The sequence below is a fragment of the Pteropus medius genome, unplaced genomic scaffold, assembly GCF_902729225.1.
Source record: "Pteropus medius unplaced genomic scaffold, Ma_sr-lr_union100, whole genome shotgun sequence".
Lineage (NCBI taxonomy): Eukaryota > Metazoa > Chordata > Mammalia > Chiroptera > Pteropodidae > Pteropus > Pteropus medius.
The window spans coordinates 4,123,934-4,146,290 of record NW_024349803.1 but is presented as its reverse complement, the minus strand read 5'-3'; the positions used below and the strand labels follow the sequence as shown (position 1 = coordinate 4,146,290).

The window sequence follows — 22,357 nt, the reverse complement described above, 5'->3', positions numbered from 1 at the left end:
TTAACTTAAAAATGGATGGCTTTCTCTAAACTTTTGTAATATTAGGGTAAGACTAAAAACTAAGCATTTGTTATCCTAATAAAAGAATATCAAATCATTCACAGAAATATCATGGACTAGTAGGAAGAAAACAAGATTAGGGGTTTGTAGACCAGGTTCTCCTACTACTATACAGCTATGAACCTTGGGCAAATTATTGAGTCTCGGTTTTCAAAGGTTCCGGTATTAATAAGAATGACACCTTCCATACTTAATACTCTCTGAAGCCCCACTTCGACACAGTGCCTCGAAGTACTTTTAGAAATTTATCTATTTACTGAATTCCTCATAGACGACCAGCACTTTCTAGATGCTGTGGGATGTATACAAGCGACTAGCAAACATTCTCCCCTCCCAAATCATTTCCCTCATAATTAGAAAAGCATTACCTGCTGTAGTAATTGGAGAAAGAGAGAGTATTTAACAATGTGCTAAACAGTATGGGTATGGTAAAGACCAAAAAAAGGCTGATTAAACTTTACTAAAGACTGACAAAAGAACATGGGCTTTATTTTCTACAGACATAATTTCTGAGATGAGTTGTAAAAACAAAAACTAAACTGCATACTGTTATGTAACTGGATTGTGGCAACTATTTGCTCTCCATGCTCAAAGGGAAAGGCTTCACTCTCTTGAAGGTTGCCTTCCCCCTAAATGACCTTTTATGTGTATATTACTTGGTTGTCAACACAGACACTCTTAACCGGCACATACTTTCCCTCCGATCTGGTAAGTTTTATATACTAAAGCTTTCAAAGCCCCGAAACATGATTTCCAAAAGCCCTAAGAAGAGCTCTGGCTAAGAACAGAATGCTTTTCCTAATTTAAATAATCAGGGAGAAAAAAATCCCATACTTCTATAGTAAGAGCTACAACTTACTGAGTTTTCCCATGAATCCACACAACTATAAACATAATCTGAATAGCTCACTTCACAGAGCGGTCACCTCGAGCTTTACCCAGATGATCTATCTCATTTGTTCTTCACGATCATCTTCTAAGGTAGAAACTACTATTATTCCTACTCCTGTTCCAGAGGAGACTGAAGCTTAGTTAAATTGCTTAACCCAAGTCACTTGGCTTTGATGTGGTCAAGTCAGTATTTAAATTCAAGCCATCTGACCCACAGGCCTTCTTTTAACCACAAGCTCTGCTGGCTCCCTGCAGAAAACAAGCTTTTCTCAGACAGAACTTTTTTTTCAACGACCTTAAAACCACACCCAATAGTTTTACAGGTTTTTGGCACGCAGTAAAGAAATCATGAACACACTGTCTTGGATGAGAAAGACCCCCAGCGTTATTTATACTAATATTCTCAGGACACAGCCCAGTGCTGTCACCTGGCACATGATTAACATTTGGTAAGCGTTTCTTAGGCAGGTGAGGCTTGTGTATAATTTTCCATATTTTGGAGAAAGAAATACTCTGAGTCAGGGTGCTGTATTACCTGCAGATGGTTTCCACTTCCATGCCAGAAAACCCAAATGCGCTGTCTCCTTCCACACAGATGACCCGCTGTCCTAGGTGTCTAGCTTTAACCACTACTGCAGCAGCAATGGCAAATCCTAAACCAACTCCCATTGTTCCAAAAGTACCAGCATCAAGCCTATTGGGGGAATAAAGCTAAAATGAAACCCTCTGGGGCATGTCACAGGTGGTAGAGTTGGCAGAAATCTAGATGTATTCACATGGTTCATAAAAAAATAAAGAACAGTAAAAACATTCTCTTTCTTTTAATAAAGTTTTAGTCTGTGAAGAACTAATCTGTCAAAGATCAGCAGAATAACAAGAAAAAGTCACTTGTAATTGCTTGAAAGACTGAGAATATATTCTTAGAGCACTGAGTATACAAATTATCACATGATGTCGAGGACCTACAAAGCATAAAAACTCTATAAAACCTCACTTAAGAATACTTTCATGACCTATACACTGTTCAGGCTTTACACACTGAACACATATAATTCTCAAATCCTTTATTAATTTGCACTATTGTAGTTTCAAATTTAACACATAATTCATCATAATTTCTTTTTTGGAAGACTTACCTGTGACGAGGAAGGTAGTTTTCAAGCACAGTGCGTCCAATATCCATAGTATTTGCTCCTTCACTCACCACAATACAGTCTCTGGGTAGTTGTTCTTGAACACAGAAGAATACTGTGTAGTAATTCATAAGCGGGGATTTTTTGGAAGCTAATTCCTAAAATATTAGAGAGAAAAATAATAAAATTAGATTGAAATATAATGCAAATAAACACTGCCGATAAGCTACTATCAAACTTATTTGGAAACAGGTAACAACTAAAAACTATGAGGTTCCCAAATGACCACCAATCGCTACTCTGAGAAGCTAACTGATCTATGAACAGTCCTGGGGGACATGCTAAGAAAAATGGGTCCCACACTCCCAATTTGGGACACAATCAAATAAGCCAGGGAATATCCCTCTTCCTGAAGATCCATATTAACATGTTAAAGACTGAGAAGTCCTATAGTAAAAACAGCTGGAAACACTGAGTTAAACAGAACTAAACAGTCCTATTTGAGCACTTTTAGGGGAAACACTGCCTTAGAAAAAGTAAACACTTTATTCTAGGATATTTTCATCTGAAGTATGGCTCTAAGTTTAAATAAAAATGAAGTCAGAATTCCAGTGGAGAGTTAAAGAGATTTGTTTCAGCCACTATTCTAGATTCTGAACTGGAGAAAGCCACGTGGGGCTGTCCCAGCATCGCTTCACCTGTCCTACTTTTTGGCCCATCAGAGATTACACCCCAGACGGATGAGCAGCCCTCCTATACTCTTGCACCAGAGACGAGAGGCAACTTCCTTCCATCTTAAACTAAGGTGATTCCTAGAGAAAAGAAGGAATTAATCATACCCCTAAGGAAATAGAAGTGAGACTGGTTCTTGCTAAGAGAAACAGTCACTGATTAAAATTCCAAGGAAAGACAGACTCGTGTATAATTAATTCTGCTTGTTTTGAAAATGGGAATTTATTCCAAGATGGCTGCTATGTTAGGGAACAATATGAGCATAACTTGAATTTCATATTTGCTCATGCATCATTCTATCCATGAGAAATACATGAACACAGAAGACTACACTCAGCTGAACCAAAATGCATAGAAACACATAAAACAAGGTCAGGAATGACCTTTCTCACATTCAGAGAGAAAACACTATCGATATACAAAGACTTTAAACAGAAAACGCCAAATCCTGCAGCAGTGGCTCATTTTAATGCTAGTAGTGGATGGTGGTTTTATACAATACTACAATTTCTAAAGCCTTCAGGTATCAGGCAAAGCCACAAGTAAGATGAGGAAGTCATAAAAGAATTTTCAGTAAAAACAAATTGAATTAAGAAAGCTATAAATGTTCTCACCAAAAAAAAAAAAGGAGAGAGAGAGAAATGTGAACTAGATAGGGGGAAATCCTTTACAATGTATGTGTTTATCAAACCACCATGATGTACCTTTAAATATCTTTCAATTTTATATGTCAAACATACCTCAATAAAGCTAAAATTTTTTTTAAAGAAAAAAGGCTATACATTAGATCAAAATTTCAATTTTGATGAAGCATCTATCTATTACAAATAAATGCCTTGAAGGACTTATCTTAAAGGTAGAAAAATACGCCCCAACATACCCCAGGACTTAAGGCTCCAAAAGACCATAACTGTATTTTGGTGCCAAGGTCAAACTGAAGATAAAATGTCACATCCATCAACATACGCTCTTACAACTTTCTGTCCAATGTCAGATTGCCCTCCTTCTACCACAGTAACTCACAAACTGTAACCCTTCCGATGCCCACTTCCACAGGAAACTTCAAGCCTCTTTCAAGGTAAAGTGCCATGTGTACAGAACTGCGTAAGACTTTGCCACCATTTTTGTTAGTCTCCTACCTTAATGTTTCACAAAGCTGTTGACAGCTGTGCCCCTAAATCTTTTTCCCCATGAGCCCAGTGAGTTTTACTGCATGATTTTGCATGGCGTGATTTTTAAGAATGCATATGCCATGTCACAACAGAACTGAACCGTGAACCTGAAGCGTTCTTGAGTTTCAGTGGGTCCCGTATTACCTTGGATGCAGCTTCATTGCTCTTCATCTTTTCTCTCAGAGTTTTCCACCACTGGCTCTCCGGAGGATACTGCCACGGTGTTTTATCGAATTGTTCTAAAAGCTAAAAAACCACAAACATTTTCTTTCCTTCTTGAAAATAAACAAATCGTATTAACATAAAAATCTCTCCTTAAAGACACACACTATCCTGTCCTTCACATCGCTCACACTCTTTGTTTTTCCTCTAGGCAGCAAACAACTGATAGAAGATAAATAGGTAACAGGGAAAGTTTTTGTTTGGGTCAGTGTGGACTTCGGCCAGATCCTGGGATTCCCAAAGGCAGAGCAAAGTACTCCCTACTCCTCACCTCACTGGCTGAGGCTCTTAAGCCCTTCTCCGTCTTTGACACTAAAAGGAAAACTACCCCCTCCATAGAACCCTTACAGGAAGGCGAACAGCCTCAAACACCAAGGGACTTCCAATATACAGATCAAATGCTCCAGAGTGTTTTAATGTGACTGGAGATTGCATCCTAATGTTGTATAATCATGATAACAATACCGATCTGTATGCAAAATCAAGTGATAAATGTGACTATATTTTATCTCTTGTCACAGTGAAATATATAAATTATGTACAATTATAAGAATCTCAATAAATCACTGATTACAGTTTTGAAGAGTAAAAATCTCTCTAATACCTGAAGAAATCCTAAATTAGATTTTTTCCAGTACATAAAGCCACTCCTTGGTTGTAAGTTCAGTGCCTCTGGAAGCTATATTATAATTTTTCAAATAGCTGAATCCTACTTAATAAATCACTGTTTGCCTACTGAATGCCTTTAAATTTTCAATTGCCTTCCAAAAATGTTTAACTTACTCACATAAAAATAATCTATATACAAGAAGTTAGATTTACCAAGTTCCAAAGTTATATTTAAGAATAGCCTAAGTTTTGTTTAAAATAGATGTTATCAGACCTGTCACCAAGTGAATCACAATTGAAACATTTTAAAGAACTATTCTCTAAAGACCAATCCACATAAATTAAAACCCAGGCAAAAGCTCTTACCTGTTTCGTGACAGCATTTATGTCTCCTAGCAAAGTCACAGAAGGTCTCACATTATTCCCCAATTCTTCTGCACAGATATCGATCTAAAAAAGAGACAAGACTGAAGAGCAAGCCATGTTTATTCTTAAATTCTTTAAGTCAATTAAAGTTGAATAAATAAACTATGTACATATAACATGATAAATATTTGATATTTAAGAAGTTCCTTAATAAAAGTAAAAATCCATGGAATTATGAGTAATACAGCTAGTACAAAAACGTCATCATTTTCCCCCATTTAAAAATCTATTCTGTAAAATTTTGGTAGTGTTCCATTATACCCAAAGGAACCCATCTGACTTGATCGATTATATTTTTGAATCTAACCAATAATAAGGTTCTATTTAATTACCCTGGAATTCCTATTTAGAGCAGAATTTTTCAAACTTGAGCATATATCAGAATCATCCAGTAGGCTTGTTAAAACTGTAGACTGCAAGAGTCCACCTCAGAGTTTCTGATCTCAACAGGTCTGGGGTAGGGCCCCAAAATATGCATGTCTTAACAAGTTTCCCAGGCAGTGCTGATGCTGCTGGTCCAGGAACCGCATTTGAGAACCACTCCTAGGGCATGTCATGATTACTTCCCATGTACTCAGAAGCTCCATTTCTGGATGGACATGGGCAAGTGAAAAGGGCATCTGTTAAGAGGAGTAATTTAGCCACCTCAAAGCGGCTGCACTTTATTTTGGAACCAAGAGGGACAAAGAAGTGGCAGCATCTTCCAGGTACAACCCAGGTCATGCTTGTTTTTGGTTTTAGTTCTGAATGTCCCCAGGGGAAAGGAATTATTAGAGGTTAACTCCTTAAATAAAAACATAAATAAGAGAAAACAGCAATTGTACCTAGATCATCAAATACCATACAAAGTCTGTGTAGGTCAAACAGGTTTCCATGCCACTATGTAGGCAGGACTTTCCACACCAGTGAAGAAACTGGCTCATAAAGAGGGTCATAACGATACAAGAGTCCTAAAAAGGAAGTCGGAGAATATCTCAAACACCGTTTAGTGACATAGGTAAAAGCAGCATTGTTTAGAGATTTCCAACCAAAGGGTGTTTAAAAGTTTTGGCATATAAAAGAACAACTCAATCCCTAACAATGCTGAATGCTTTGTTTTCAGCTACCATCCTACCTAAACCTCTTTTGTCTACTTTTCAATATACTTAAACTATAAAGAAGAGGCAAATTATGCTTTTCAAACTATTTAAAACTTGATTTTGAAAGGTTTTCTGATTAGCGGCACATTATGTTTCACAGGCTTGAAAAGGCAGCTTACTTTGGTACCTGTAATTATGTTAGACAATTTATAAAATTCTACTTTTGTAAAAAGATAATGATTCGCTACAAAAGCCAAGGAGAAAGCAGAGCTGGTAATGGCTGAGAGGGAGAACAATAAACTATAGATAGCTCTGATTTAAAAGCTCTCTCTTCTCTAGGTACCTGGATAAACTTCACATCTGGCCGATACCTCGGAGGGAATCCAAAATGCAAAATCCAATTTAATCTTGCACCAAATAACACGATTACATCAGCAAATTGCAAAGCCCTGTTAAAAAGAAAAATAGGATGTAACACAAAAAGTATATCTATATTTTTAATTTGGATTATTCTAAAATTAATTTCTAAAGTATTTGGAAAAGTCTAAATAATTTGGAACTTCATTAACCTTCAGAATCAGATGAATTTGATGGTAGGTAAATCAGATCTTTCAAACTAAAATAATTTATGATGCCATTTTATTTAAATAGTAATATAAAAGATGAAATAAGTAGAAAAATATTATCATAGGACTGCATCTACACTGTTTCATTTATTACTTTATTATCATTAGAAAAATTACAAGTCCACCATAGATAATCTGGAAAAAGCAGAAAAAGTATAAAGAAAAAACCAAAAATACCCAATAGTACTATCAACTTATAAACTATTATTAATATCCTGGCATATTTTCATCTAGTCTTTTTTTCTATGCTAGTATATTTTTACACAGTTGAACTCATACAGTACTGCCTCATGCACTTGTGCTTATCATACATGTTTTCCTTTGTCATTAAGTTCTTTTTCAATACAATTAAAGGCAATGCATTTGGCTGAATGCACACATTAAATTTATGTAACCTTTTCTCAATTGCTGGATTTTTTTGCTATTAACAGTATTGGATTGCACATGTTTATGCTTGAATCTTAATACACACTTCATATTGATTTCTACAGGCAGATATTTTTAAGAGGATTGATTCCTATTTCTGAATTGCTTTAAAAAAATACTACACCCAGTATATTTCTAATAGTTTTCTTTTATAGATCTTAATACTTTTGTCATAACTTCTAATTTTTTAACGATTTTTATTTTGATATCCATACTGATATTAACACAGATGCTCTTGCTTTCTTTTTGTGTACCTCACACATCTTTGCTGGTTTTTAAGCTGTATCATTTTGTTTCAGATGTGACTTTTATAGTGCGTGTTAACTGTCATTAGTGACTCAATCTAAATGTCTCTGCCTTTTTTCAGGAGAATTTATTATCATAATTGCTGTGGGTTGTTTTTTATTTCTCCTCTCACTTTTCTGCTTCTTAGCTGTTTCTTTTTTTCCTATCTTTTGCCATAGAGGAGCTGTTTTTTCGGTTTGTCTTCTTCAGTAGTATACCCTATTCTTCACAGACATTCAGTTATCATTTCAAGTATACACTCAAAAAAGCTATCTTCGTATACTGTATTGGTCCTGTGGGACCCAATTTAACAGATAAAACAATGATGGTTTTTAACAGATAAAAACTATCTGTTAAAAACTATCATTGGAAGGATAGATTTGCTTGTAGATACCCTAAAATCCTTGAAATTATTGATTCAATTATTGCCTCTTGCAATCTTTTTTATACTATTAATGTCATTAATATTATCTCTTAAAATTCAGCTGGAACAAAGATAAACTTCAGCTCGATCCATGTTATATATTTTTTAAAAAGTGTAAGAATTAAATTGGTTTCTGTACAATATATACTAATATAAAAAAAAGGTATAATCTATTCAGATAGCATTAAATGAGCAACAAAGATTGCATAGCAAACATTACATTTTAAAAACCCTCAAAATTAATTTTATGTGTGCATGACAATATGAAAGATACCAAATGCATAACGCTGGTAAACAGTGGAGAGGGAGGGACTGGAATCAGGAAAGATATCCTGGGGACTATAGTGAATCCGTAATTTTTGTTTCCTAAAAAAAACCACAAAAACCCTGAAGCAATGAACATTTATGTAACTACCACTCAGTTACAGATGATAAAACTGAGTGGTAGTTACATAAATGTTCATTAAATTATTCTCTCTTATTTGTATATTGAGAATATTTCATAATAAATTTCAAGAAATTAAAAGAAAAAAATATATATATGGTTTGTCAAAAAGTGTGTTTTAAAAACTGAAAAAGAGGCCATGATTGGGTAAGCCCAGTACAGCCTAGCTCTCCACTGAAATAGAAAAAAAAACAACTACCTGCGCATTCAGAAAAGTAAACAACAGTGGGTGGTTTGGAAGGGAAGTTGAAGAAGTAACCCACGCAGGGGGTGAGTTTCCAAGGTTTTGTCCCCTCATGTATCTCCACTCCTGGCTTTGACTCGGGGCAGCCCTACCTGCAGAACTGGAGGCCAGCAAAAACCTTGAGAGAAACCCTGTCTTTTTGGCCAAAGATTCAGGAAAATGGACTCCTGCAAGCAAGAGAGCGCAACAGAAAAGCTCGGGATTGTCTTTTTCTCTTCCTCTCTCTCCCAGCAGTGCTCCGAGGGCAGCCCTGTTACACAGCAGCACTGTAGTAACTCTCAAACAGATAAAATTCCAAGAAAAACATTTTTTCCAACAAGAAGAACTGAGCAAAGGGTCCCCTGTTGTCTGAAGACTATGGGGGCAAACCACTTATTTTTTATCTTTCCTTTTTTACTGCCACCTTACCTCAAAGGCAGCCCCTGTTGTGCAGTATAATAAAGCAGCAGCAGGGGCCAGGAAAAGGGACTCTTGGAAATCAGAAGGGGAATGGGAGCTATATTTTAAAGGGAAAAGAAATCCCTAACTCTAGATATGAACCAGCACATGTCTGAGGCTATCCCTTGGTTGGGCATATGTGGACAGACCAGAATTGTATAGCAAAGGCTTTGAAACCGATGTGGTCCTGGAACATCTGCTCACAGGAAGACAGAACTTGCAATCTGAACCTAAACAGGCTAACTGCTTGCTAAAACAAACAAACAAAATAAACATTCCACAGGGTATTTCAATACGACCTGGTATTTCACAACATAGTATTCAACATTCCAGGATACGATCAAAATTACTCAATACACAAAGAACCAGAAAAATGTGACCAATTCTCAAAAGAAAAGATAATGAATAGATGCTAATTCTACGATGACCCAGGTATTAGAATTACTAAAAAAGACTTTAAAGCAGCCATTATAACTATGTTCCATAAGATAAACAAAAATACTCTGGAAATAAATGGGAAGATAGAAGTTCTCAGTAGAGAAACAAAATATAAGAAACAAAAGGATTAAAAAGAATCGAACAGGTATTCAGGGACCTATGGGATAATGTTTGTGTTATTCCAGGAGAAGGGAAAGAGATTGATGTAGAAAAACGTATTTGGAGAAATAATGACCAGAAACTTCCCAAATTTGGTGAAAGACCTCAATTTTCAGATTCGAGAATATTAGGAAACACCAAACAGGATAAACTAAAAGAAAACCACGTCGACACATCATAATCAAACTGCCGAAAACCTATGATAAAAAAAAATCTTGAAAGCAGCCATAAAAAAACAACATATTACATATAGAGTGACAATAATTCAAATGACTGCAAATTTCTCATCTGAAAACACGAGTATCAGGAGATAGTGGACATCTTTAAAGTGTTGAAAAGTCTAAAAAGAAATAGATGTGCTGAAAATTACACAATTCTTTCATAACTTCTCCTAGACTCACTAAAGTTACAAAATAATTTAAATTAGCCTAAAATCTGCCTAGCCATTGTATTTAACATCTGGAATGCCACACACCTGGATCTGGCAGCCCTTACGCAGTTTGGATGGTTGTCAGGGATAACCCCCTTTCCCATGGGGGTTGGCAAAAATGGCAATTTACATTGCTCCACCAATTTCCTGATTCCCTCCTCTGCATGGGCATAAGCAGCACCTAGAAGAAATGCAAATTTATTGCACAAGTCAGTTAAGCTCCAGGCAATGACCCTTAAATGAGTTCATGCAAAACTGCTTTTAGACCTTCTCAAATATTCTCTTCCTTACACAGGGCTTCAACTCAAAACAAATTACTACTGTTTTTAACCTGTGGCATTTAAAAATGTTTAAGAAAGCAATAATTCTAATTTCTCCTCCAATAATATTCTCAATTATTCTGAAAGATGTTTATCCTCCCAAAAAGCTGCATCTCACATCTCTTCTGCTCTCAATGGCCCATTCTATGCTAACAATCCTACTAAATTGCTACTCACAATTCCCTGAACACATTGCCTTTACCAGTAGGCCCAGGAGGGCAAGGAAGGACTCTGCCCTGACAGGGGAAGGCTCTCTCTAATTTTGCACATTGCCCGCCCCCACCAGCTAACCTGGACTGCAGTCTCTTAGTCTAGGCATGGAAATTCTAACAATAGGCATAAGTTTCTAAAGCTCTATAGCTCTCTTCATAGGCTCTACAATTTTGATTGCAACATGAATAATACGAGAAGATCACATATCATTTGTTTTTACAGTGTGTGTCTGCAGAATAACTATGCCTTATTTCGATGACACTGAAAACAACTCACTGTTTGAATACATTTCTAATGTCATCAAGGTCACTATATATATTTTTAGCTATTTAGTTTTATACTCTTTTTTAGGACTAACAGAATATTACTGCATATTTAGAGTTTGTAATTCTCCACTGAATCCCAGTAAATGGTATAGTGTACGTTCAGATTCGGTGTAATGCTCCCCTCATAAAACCACCTTAGAACCTTTTCTCATATATGTAGGATGAAAAGTAGTTCCTTTTTCTCATCCAGAAAGTTACCTTGTAGTCTCTTTCTTGCCTCTATATCTTTGCACACCCAGTTCTCTCTTCTTGGGATTGTCTTTGTTCTCTTTGCCCATGCAGTTGACCTATCAGACATATTTCGTGAAGGTGTAGCCACAGTATCGTCAGTATCGTCTCCTCTGGATAATCTTTCCACACCAACTACATGAGCAAATTGTTGCTGTCTCCCTTGAGAATCCACCTCACCTCTCTGTACACATCACTTAAGAGTATATACTGCACTTATGTGTTACTAAGTCTACCTCCCTTTAGGCAGGGAACATTATTTCTCTGTATACTTCACAGAATGTTTTCTATACTACCTGACTTATCGTAAGCGTTGATCGAATATCGGTTAAAGAAAGAATTAAAACTAGCATCTACTGAGTGCTTTCTACTTATTTTGTTATGTAATTATAACAATACAGTTGAGGTGATTAATATCTTTTGTATAATGAGGTATTTGAGACCCACAGCAGTTGTTTGCCAAGATCAGAGAGCTGGCACATCATATAGCTACTTTCAACTCAGATCTGACTTTGATTTTTTCATGTTGCCCACCATTTTCATTACAACGATTTTTAGTTTCTATATAGTTAGTTCCTAAGTAGTTGATAACTGACTGACATGGTCATAAGTGGTTCATAGCCTCCTCAGTTCTAGAACATATAATGGATACCATAATAAATTGCTGACAGGAGTGTAAATTGGTACAATACCTTGGGAGAAAGCAACCCGATAATGTGCACTTAAAGCCTTAAAATATGAATACCTCTTAACTTTGCTAATTTCCTTTCTGGGAATCTTTCTTATACCCTAAATATGGAAAAAGCTTTAAAGTACAAACATGTTTTTCGCAGATATTCCAAACAAACAGAAACTGGCAAATACTTGCCATAAAGTATTAGTATATACATGAATAGATACTAAAAATTATATTAAAAAATTTAAGACTATGAAAAAATGTTATAATGTTAAATAGATTAAGTAGAATATAAAACTGTTTATGTAGTATGATCACAATATATGTTAAAATATACGTGCAAAAAGGAATAGAAAAGTACTACATGTTAAAAATGGTTATCTTTGGATGAAGGGATTTCTTTATAATCTTCTGGATTTTCCAAAATTTTTAATAACAATGTATTATTTCTTATAATGGGGAAAAGAACACATTTTACTTGTATGACCAAAGAAATGCAACAGGTGATATTCCATTAAAAGAACAAGATCACTAAACACTATAGAATAATTCTATGAATAAGTCTACCAATAAACGATGCTACATGGGTGAAGAACACTTTATTCCAATTTCAAACATTAGAGCAGATGTTAGTAATAAAGACAGTTTCTTGATAGAATCACCATTCTTTCAACAAGGAAGACTTAGGTTCCGTTCAGTGTCACCTTTACCAATGATGAGAAGGGGCTGTTTTGCATTCCTAATAACAGATGCTGCCAGCTGCACAGCAGAGGTTTCTGCCATACTGACAGGAGGTGGCATGCAGCACTCCACGTACCTGGAAATAAAGATGTCTGTTAATTAGGAGACCAATTTTCAAAATTTTATGGAAAAAATATCAAATATCTAAAAAGGCAGGTAAAAACAGTACAGAAACTCCACATACCCACCATGCAGACTCAACAGCTAATATCATTTTATTGCTTCACACATATACACACAAACATGCATATAACAATTTTTTTTTCCTAAACTATTTCAAAGGAAATCTTGGCATCAAGATTTAAAAGCTTCCCTATGTAGCCCTAAAAAAGAAAGACTTTCTTCTATATAACTATAATATCCTTATCAAATTGAGCAAATTAAGAGTTATTCCCTAATATCGTCTAAGCCAGCCGAATGAGTAAATCAATGACAGGAAATTTGAGTTAATGTCTTTGCATGGTAGTAATAGTTGTTGTTGTAGTAATAATAAAAAATGCACTAAAAGCTAATACATAACACTTACTATGTGCCAGTTATTCACATTTTAATTTTCAAAACAATGAGGTTAGGTATTATCATTATCTCCACTTCACCAATGAGGAAAAAAAATTCAGAAAGTTAGTAATTTGCTCGGGGTCCCTAGACAGCATGTGGCAAAGAATGGATTTAACTAGGTCATTCTGTCTCCAAAGTCCATGCTTTTAACCACCTCACTATATTTTGACTCACTGGGTAAGTCAATATTTTAGTACCACAATATGCATTATTAGTAAAAGAAATATTAAAACTGTCATAGTTAATTATTTTTGGACACTGAGATCTCAGTGTTTCATTTTATTTATTATGATAAACAGCATACTGTACAAAACTTGGGCATACGATACAAAAAGAGAACATTCAAATCTTCACAAAAATTTTAATGAAGGATTACAGAGTTAACTTACCTAAGGCTCATCTCTCCCTCCCCACAGCCAATAATATTATTTTGAGTATCATGTTTAGGTATTATGCAGAATAGTTGTCCTTTTTGTCTGACTTTCCCAAATAGAAACCACTCCTTGGTATATATGAGTGCACAGAAATACCCACTTTCTCTCTGCAATTACTAGAGGACCAGACCACTTGGTCTACAATAGCAGGAATGTACTAAGTGGTACTCAGGGTGATGCATTAACCCAAGTACCAATCCTTACTAGGGGTGACTTAGATACCAGTGAAAAATGTTTCTTATACTTATTGTTCACTCAATGTTTATTTAAGGAATAAGGGAACTTGGTAAATCATAGTAACATCTGATGTTGGAATATTTTTAAATCACAGAGATAGACTAAAATTTTTATGCTGACTTCTAATAGTTTTTCAATAATCACCTCATCTCTTGGTTTATATGATAAGGACTCTAAATAACCATACCGTACTAATGAGGATGTATTATTTATGGGTACTGGAAGAGTAATTTTAAATGAGAAGTTCAGGAAGGTCCAGTATTTGATTCAGTAAGTAAATCCCAAAATAATTACTAAATAATGCCATTTTAATTAAGAGAAGCCTTCTGGCTAGGATTCAGTTTAATTATTAAATCCTTAAAAGTTAAGACACATGAAGATTAACTGATAAGCTCCTAGACAAATTTTTTTAAAGGTAAGCATTAAAATAACACAATTAAAAAACTCCAGTATAACTATTACTCACTTTACAGAATTCACATTCACCTGGAGGTTCACAAAGTCTGCAGGTATGTCAACATAGCAAGCACCTGGACGACCATAAATACTGCATCTTACTGCCTAAATTTATTACAAATAGAAAAAAAAATTTTTAAATCTCATACCTTACTATCATATTCCTCTCAAAGATAACTTAAAAACTGTGAAATGAATATTATTTTAATTTTTCTGGACATCCTTAGTCATAGAAATAAACAATTTTAATTAAAATTGAAATACCCTCCATTGATTCTATATATAGTTGACCCGTGAACAATGCAAGAGTTGGGGGGTACCAACACCCGACATAGTAAATATCTGTGTACAGCTTTTGACTTTCACAAAACTTGCCTACTGTTGACTTTGCCGATAACATAAACAGTTGATTTACACACTCTTTGTATGTTATATGTATTATACACTATAATCTTACAGTGATGTAAGCTAGAGAAAATAAAATGTTGAGAAAGTCATAAAAAAGAAAAAATACATTTACAGTACTGCACATATTGAAAAAAATTTGCATTTGTAAGTGGACCTATGCAGTTCAAACCCATGTTGTTCAAGGGTCAACTGTATTTTATTTATTTTTTTTAATTAAGTTTATTGGAGTAACATTGGTTAATATAATTATATAATTTTCAGGTATACATCTCAACTGTATTTTAAAACATATTTTTGTTTAAAAGAAAAGAGATAAGAGATACTCATTTAGAGCTTTAAAATTCATGTTCTGTTACACTTTAGTCTTAGAAATTAACCACTGGGCTCTGTAACATACACTTTCACCTGCTTCTTAAACCTAATGATATGGCAAAGTTTTTAGAAACTGTAATGTATCAAATGGTTTTCATAACACATGGTTTTGAAACAGCTCATAAATAACTTCATATATAAATGTTAGCTAACTAAAGTGATAATATGCTGTTTAATCAACTAAGATATATACATTAGTACTAATTTTCAAAAATAATCTTTTGCAAAAGCATAAGAGAAAGGGCCACCAGATTTTTATGATATCTTTCTGTTTACTTTTCCATAGTTAAAAAAGTTATTTTTAAAGTTAAGTATAAAAGGAACTTTTTTCAAAAATAACTCATTTCTATAATTAAATATAATGGCAGCGATCATTAAAATGTAAATAGCTCTTTAATGATATAGTTTTTAATGGCCTGAATATATTCCAAATTGTTACTTATTCAATTGAGAATAAAAATAACACAGGTTATGAGCAACAGAGAAAAATCAGTTGACTTGGAGAGCTTGTAACTAGACACTGTACCTTTTCGATAATAGTGGGAATAGCTTCTATGCTGCTTGGCTGTGCAGAGAATTTACTATATAATCTACAAGCTTCGACCTATATGCAGAAAGAAAATTACTTAAAATTCAGTTCACAGGTCAAATTACTCTTCTGAAGGAAGACAAATGTTAAGTCATTACTTTCTATTATGTTCAGAGGCAAGATGGAAAAAATACATTACTTGGCCTGTTTCTTAAAAGCCTATACAAAGCACAAATTTCTGCCTTAGTTTGATTAAGGAAGCAATTAAAACAAGACACTATTTTCATTTCTCAGACTGGCAAAAATGAAAAACTTAGATAATACCCAGCATATGCTACAATACAGGAAAACAGGCATTCTCATAAACTGCTGGTGAGAGTATAAATGGGAAGGGAAGTTGACAAAGTCTTCTAAAAATTAATATGAATATATCCAGAAATTACACAGCCAGGAATACACAACTTCATCTGTTATATCTCGTTACAATAATATTCTTACATTTCTGCCAGTTTTCCTGTTATATATTTTGCTGGTATGCTGTTTGGGTCATATGAATTCAGTAGTGTTACTTTTTCACTATTTAGTGTACTCTGAAGCATTATAGAAACTTTTTCTTGATACCTTTTGGTATGAAATCTATGGAATAATTGGTAGTCTTCGTCCCACAAGTATGACAGAATTTAGATTACCTTCCAACTTTTATTCTGTTCATGGTCATATCATTTAGTTTTAAGTACTTCCACAAGAAACAGATATTTGGATTGTAAATCAAATTGGTGATCTCTCTCTTCAAATTTTTTAACCTCTTATTCTCCTTCTTTGGAAAAAAATTTTGTAATGGACAATATTCTGATTTATTTTTTCATCTATACTTTAAATTTCCTTTTAAACAACTTACCTGCTCAACTTATTTTTCAAATACGTGTATCAGCTTCTTTTAAATAACTGCTGTTATTCTCTACCATTAACTAAGTAAAATTTCAATTCCTTTTCAAGAGTATAAAAATATAACTTTTTCATTAACCTATACTAAGATCTAATATTTTATATCAGTTTAAATCATATGTAAAATTCTGTTTATATTTTGAAGTTCTCAAAATGATTCCTGATTTATCTAAACTCTAGAGGAAAAAAATCTTAGAGTTGGATACCTGAGGAAACTCCTGGAAGGCTCCCATGGTTTCCTGACTTCTTTCAGAGGAACCGCCAATCACAATCAAGGGCCTGAAATATTCATAATTTTAAAGGGGAATTACAAACAAGATCAACCTGGGAGTTCCAGTCAAGATGGCAGCAGAGTAGGTAAACGCTGTGCTCATCTCCTCTCACGACCACATCAAAATTATAACTACAGAATCATCACTGAGAATCACCTGAAGTCTAGCTGAACAGAAGTCCTATAACTAATGATATACAGAAGCAGCCACCTAGAGACTGTATAAATTCGCAGCTGTAAAAGTCATGGAGATGTACAGCTTAGGGAATATAGTCAATAATATTGTAATAACTACATATGGTGTCAGGCGGGTGAAAGGCTTATTGGGGGGATCATTTCATAAGTTATATAAATGTCTAACCACTAGGTTGTACACCTGAAACTAATAAAATATTGAATGTCAACTGTAATTGAAAATAAAAAAACTTATTATTCACATTAAAAAAGAAAAAAAGGAAGAAAATGAGACCAATTCCTAAAACCCTTAGCAAAGTGCCCAATGAATAATAAATATTCAATGAATGTTAAAAAAAGAGAGAGAAAAAGAATTACATATCCCCTTAAAAATTGCAGATTCAAAAAACTTTAGGAAATAATCTGGTAAGAGAGACCCCTTCTTCAATTTTGGAAAAATCTAGAATTTATAGTATATGTTTTTTCTCCATACCCTTTTCTTCTTTGCCCCTTTGGATGCTGATGTTAAACCTCTAGGCATGGAGATGTAAAATGAATTTTTATGCCCTTCCTATTATTCTTGGGATTAAGGGGAAGAGAAAATGTTTTTCACACTTTCCTAAGTGAGTCTATTCGGAAATGAGAGAAATTCCTCAGCCATGACACTCTTATCCTTCAAGAAGAAAACAAAAGATATAGTAAAGCTAGTTACTCAAAATATATCGGACCCTAAAGTAAATAAGAAAGACTTATTTACTTTAAAGTAAATAGGAAAGAAGGAAGGGAAGAAGGAATATAAGAAATACATGGCAAGAAAGAAAAAAAATGTCCTACCTACTAGGAAAATTAAATATTTTATGAATTGATTAAAACATTACCCACTTTAATGCAATCTTATTGGTTGGTAAAGTACCAGAGATGGGGTTGGGGGCAAGGTCAAAGAGTAAGTACTAAGCAGCTTATAGCAAACTCAATACATATAATAATTTCAATGGTCTTGCTAATTATGCAAGAAAAGATGAAAAATTAAATACATTCTTGCATATTGAGCTGAGATCTTTAAAAAATAGTTCTTCACTTAAAGAGAACTATTCACATTCACATACATATATATAGATTTTATATATATATATGTATATTCCAAAATGTCAACAAGGTTTATCTCTAGATAAAGGAATTACTGATAGTTTAAAATTTTTCTTCCTAATAGTCTTCTTAATTTTTTACTAAGTCATTCTCTCAAGCGCTTAATTCCAAGTCTTCCCACCCCAGATCAGTGGTTGCTCCACTAGGTAAAATCATGCATTAATATTTTTAAGAAAATGTTTTTAATAAGAACTATCTAATTACCAACAGTTCATGTTTGCGTTTGCCATACCACCCAAGGCATGCACGAGACCTGGGCCAGAAACAACAAGGCATACTCCCGGCCTAAAAGCAAAATAATTTATTGTATTAAAAGGAGTTCAAACACACCATTGAAATCATATCACTTTAGGGTGAAACATGGTAACCTTGGTAAAACAATTATTAAAATATTTTTGAATTAGGAAAAAAGAGGAAGATATGAGTCTTCCTGCAAGAAATAAGGTACCTATCATTTTCACATTGTATTTCACTAACCTCTTCATATTCTGCTCCTACTACATTAGGGCTAAGTCAAGCTGACTGCATACAGAAGCAAAGTTTGATTGCTGAGGACATTTTTGTATGGAAAAAAGAAGAGTTTTAAAATTTTTCTTAACAAGTAAATATGTCAATTGATCTTTGACAGAAAGTAATTCTGAAATGTAGTGTTTTGTCCAAATTTTTTAAATTGAACTTGAATGTTTTACCCTAGATGATGTCTAAGCTTAGGCACTCAAGGAAAACGTATCCTCATTCATTCGGTTGGCCATTTTACATTTAAAGTAATTTCTTAAGAACCTCAATTTAAGACAGCCTTTAAAAGAAATTGAAATAGAACAGACTTTTGTTTACCTGCCCGTCAGATACCCAACCGCAGAGGCAGCATAACAAGCCTACAAAGAAAAAACACTGTGTCTTAAGTACATTGGGATCCTTAAAGTAAGCACATGTATAATAATTTTACTATTTAGTAAGAGACAAGAACCTAATTATGAAGGAAGAAATGGAACACCTTCCATTTTAACAACTAATGTTTCACCTGTAGATTTCAAATAATGGTTTAGATATCTAATCGTTTTTAGTTTTTCAAGGAATTTGTCCATATCACCTAGCATATTCATAATATCCTCTTACGATTATGTAAATATCTTCAGGATCAATAGGAATGTCCTCTTTTTTATTTCTAACAGTGGTCATTTGTGTTTTTTCTCTTTTATTCTTCATCAGTTTTGCTAGAGATTTATTAAATTTATTAATCTTTTCAAAGAACCAATTTTTGGCTTTGTTGATTTTTCTCTAGTGTTCATTTGTTTCCTTTCATTGATTTCTGCTCTTGTATTTATTATTTTACTCCTTTCATTTTGGGTTGAACTTGGCTTCCTTTTTCTAGCTTCTTCAAATGTAAGTTCAGAGCACTGGTTTTTGATCTTTTTCACTAATAGATTCATTTGAAACTCTTCCAAGAACTGCTTTAGCTATAGTTTACAAGTTTGATATCTCATCTTTTCATTATAACTCAACTCAAAATATTCTCTATTTTGGAGGTGGTTCCATAGTGTAGCGGTTAGCACATCTGCTTTACACGCAGAAAGTCCTGGGTTCTCACCCCAGGTGGAGCCACGGACTATGCCCCCAGTGCTCCAGGCCCCCTAGGCCCACCCGAGCGCCCCCAGACATGTGGGAGGAGACACCCGGCCTTCAAAGATCCAGCTCTTAAGGGGAAACAGCAACATCCATAAGTCAGGGGTGAAAGTGGCAGGGGTAATTAGAGGTGGGGGGGAAATATCCTCTATTTTGGGGGGGGGAATAATCTCTATTTTGATCTCTTCTTCAAGCCATTGGTTGATTAGGACCCACAGAGATGTTTCCTCTTTCATTCCTGACAATTTGTATTTTTCTTCTTTTATTCTTGATCAGTCTACCCTGAAGTTTATTGATTTATTAATCATTTCAAATATTTACATAGTAAAATGTTATTTAATGTCCAGGAGTTTGGGGGTTTTCTAGTTATCTTTCTGTTACTGGATTCTAGTTTATTTCCACATGGTCAGGTTACATATACTGTATGTTTTCAATCCTTGGAGATTTACTGAGATTTCCTTTATGACTTGTATATGGTTAGTTTTTATTTTTAAACTGTACTTCAGCTTATAACAGGAAGAGAGGAGGTGCTAAATTAAATACAAGATAACCTAGAGAAATGCAAAATGCTCTTCTTAAATAAATCCTTCTTAGTTTGGAACATCATCCTTTCTAGTATTATTTCTTCTCATTGTTTTAGAAGTAATAATAAATTGGGTATTGTCTAACCTCCATTCAACTTTATATGTGGTATACTAAACTTAAATAAACCCATATTAAGGACATAAGTGAAAAAAATTAAAAATAAATTTTTACGAATAATCTTAATTGGCACCAAGACATGCCAAAGGTGCACAAAGGCACTGTACCTTTTCCATGTTGCTATTCTCCATTGGCCCTTTTCTCTCTTGCACAAAAGGCAAAGTTCACATAGGACAATAATAAGATAATTCAATGACAATAAGATAATGCAAGAACACTTCCTCAGAAACTGAGGAGTACTGCCCACTTATTAAAGCAGGGTAAGAAATGCTGCTGCAGAACTTAAAATAGAAAACAACATATAACAAAAATTATATCTCTCTGGTAACAGCTATCAAAAGTTGAAAAGGAACTGGTTTTGTGATCATAAAAAAATCTATTTCTCTACCAATTACCACCACTCACAGGCAGAATAGCATTTGTAGTTCTTAAAAGAGCATACTCTTAGGACCAAATTGTTTTGATTCAAGTCCCAGCTCCCTTAATTTTCACTGTGTAATTTTGGAAAGTTACCCTGTACTCTGGCTTCCTCATGTATAAAAGAAACATAATTCACAGCATTGCTGTAAGGATGAAATCAGTTAACACATGTAAAACTCTCAGAATGGTGCCTGTACACAGTAAGCTCTCAATAGCAGTTAAAATTCTAATAGTCTGGAAAACTGTTCAATATATGTCTTGATTACTCTAAGGATCTGATGAAAGACAATCAAGTCACAACCAATTACACCTTTCTCTTTAGTACAAATATGCAATGAGATGCCAAAACTTCTGCTCCTCGAACAGCTTCCGAACCCGTTCTCACATTCTCTCTTAATCGTCCTGTCATTACCCTTAGTTCAGGCACTAGTTAAGTCTTTCTTTGACTGCAAAGAGTCAGGTTGACTGAGGGGCATATACACTGGGAATCTCAAACTCATTATGTCCAAATTTGAACTCAGTACCTTTCCCCTTCAAATTGCTTCTTCCCTCTGTATTCCCAATCTGAGTCACTGGCATTATGATCCACCTAGTCATTCAAGCAAGGCCAAACCCATGAATTATCTTCAGAAGAGCCTGTTCTCTCTTTTTCGTAGCTGGTTAATGCCCATCATCCTTTAGGAAAGCTTAGGCATCATCTCCTCCAGGAAACCTTCTCTGAAGTCTTAGGCTGAGCAGGGTACCCTTTTCTGAGCTTCCACAGCACCCTGGATATATCTCTATCATGGAACTTATCACATTATAATAAAACTGTTTGTGTCTATCTCCACAGCTAGGTTCTAAGCCCCTCAAGGATAGGAACTGTCCTTCATCTCCATATCCAGTGTCCCACAAAGCACCTGGGACCTAAGGAGGCCCTCAACTAATTTTATGAGGACTGAAATAAAACTTCAAGCTGCCTTTCTGATTCATACTCTATATCACCACAAAAACCATCTTTCTAAAGTACAAATCTAATTATGTTGCCCACCTATTTATAAAAACTTTTACAGTCTCACCCAATGCCTATTGAAAAAATTCCACACTTCTTTTCCAGCTATAGATATCTCTACAACCTCCCTTTGGCCTATAAATCCAGTCTCACAGGCCACTATGCATTTAAGCTAGCTTACTGGAACAACATGAACAAATATTGCCTCTATAGGTAATCTTCTCTGTCCTATTCAAAGAGAACCAGTCATGCTTTATATGTACTGTCCCATATACATATGTCTATTTTGAGGTATTATACTCGATAAATTTTTGGTATGTCTTGTCCTCACCTTCCTAGACTGTGATC

At 34.6% G+C, this 22,357-nt stretch overlaps 1 protein-coding gene across 4 annotated transcripts in view; it reads right to left on the bottom strand.

Moving 5' to 3' along the window:
• Window positions 1–22,357, bottom strand: part of HACL1 (2-hydroxyacyl-CoA lyase 1) — a 29,794-nt gene that overhangs the window by 5,715 nt on the left and 1,722 nt on the right. Inside the window, exons 3-14 of one of the 4 annotated variants that reach the window (XM_039837078.1) lie at window positions 19,108–19,148; window positions 18,478–18,558; window positions 16,889–16,961; window positions 15,735–15,812; window positions 14,439–14,533; window positions 12,707–12,819; window positions 10,285–10,420; window positions 6,668–6,773; window positions 5,186–5,269; window positions 4,133–4,234; window positions 2,088–2,242; window positions 1,487–1,645 (exon numbers count right to left, since the gene is read on the bottom strand). In XM_039837078.1, the coding sequence (XP_039693012.1) occupies window positions 1,487–1,645; window positions 2,088–2,242; window positions 4,133–4,234; window positions 5,186–5,269; window positions 6,668–6,773; window positions 10,285–10,420; window positions 12,707–12,819; window positions 14,439–14,533; window positions 15,735–15,812; window positions 16,889–16,961; window positions 18,478–18,558; window positions 19,108–19,148 (1,223 nt within the window). The remainder of the gene's footprint in view (window positions 1–1,486; window positions 1,646–2,087; window positions 2,243–4,132; window positions 4,235–5,185; window positions 5,270–6,667; window positions 6,774–10,284; window positions 10,421–12,706; window positions 12,820–14,438; window positions 14,534–15,734; window positions 15,813–16,888; window positions 16,962–18,477; window positions 18,559–19,107; window positions 19,149–22,357) is intronic. The other 3 variants (XM_039837079.1, XM_039837080.1, XM_039837081.1) reach the window with 3 other exon arrangements.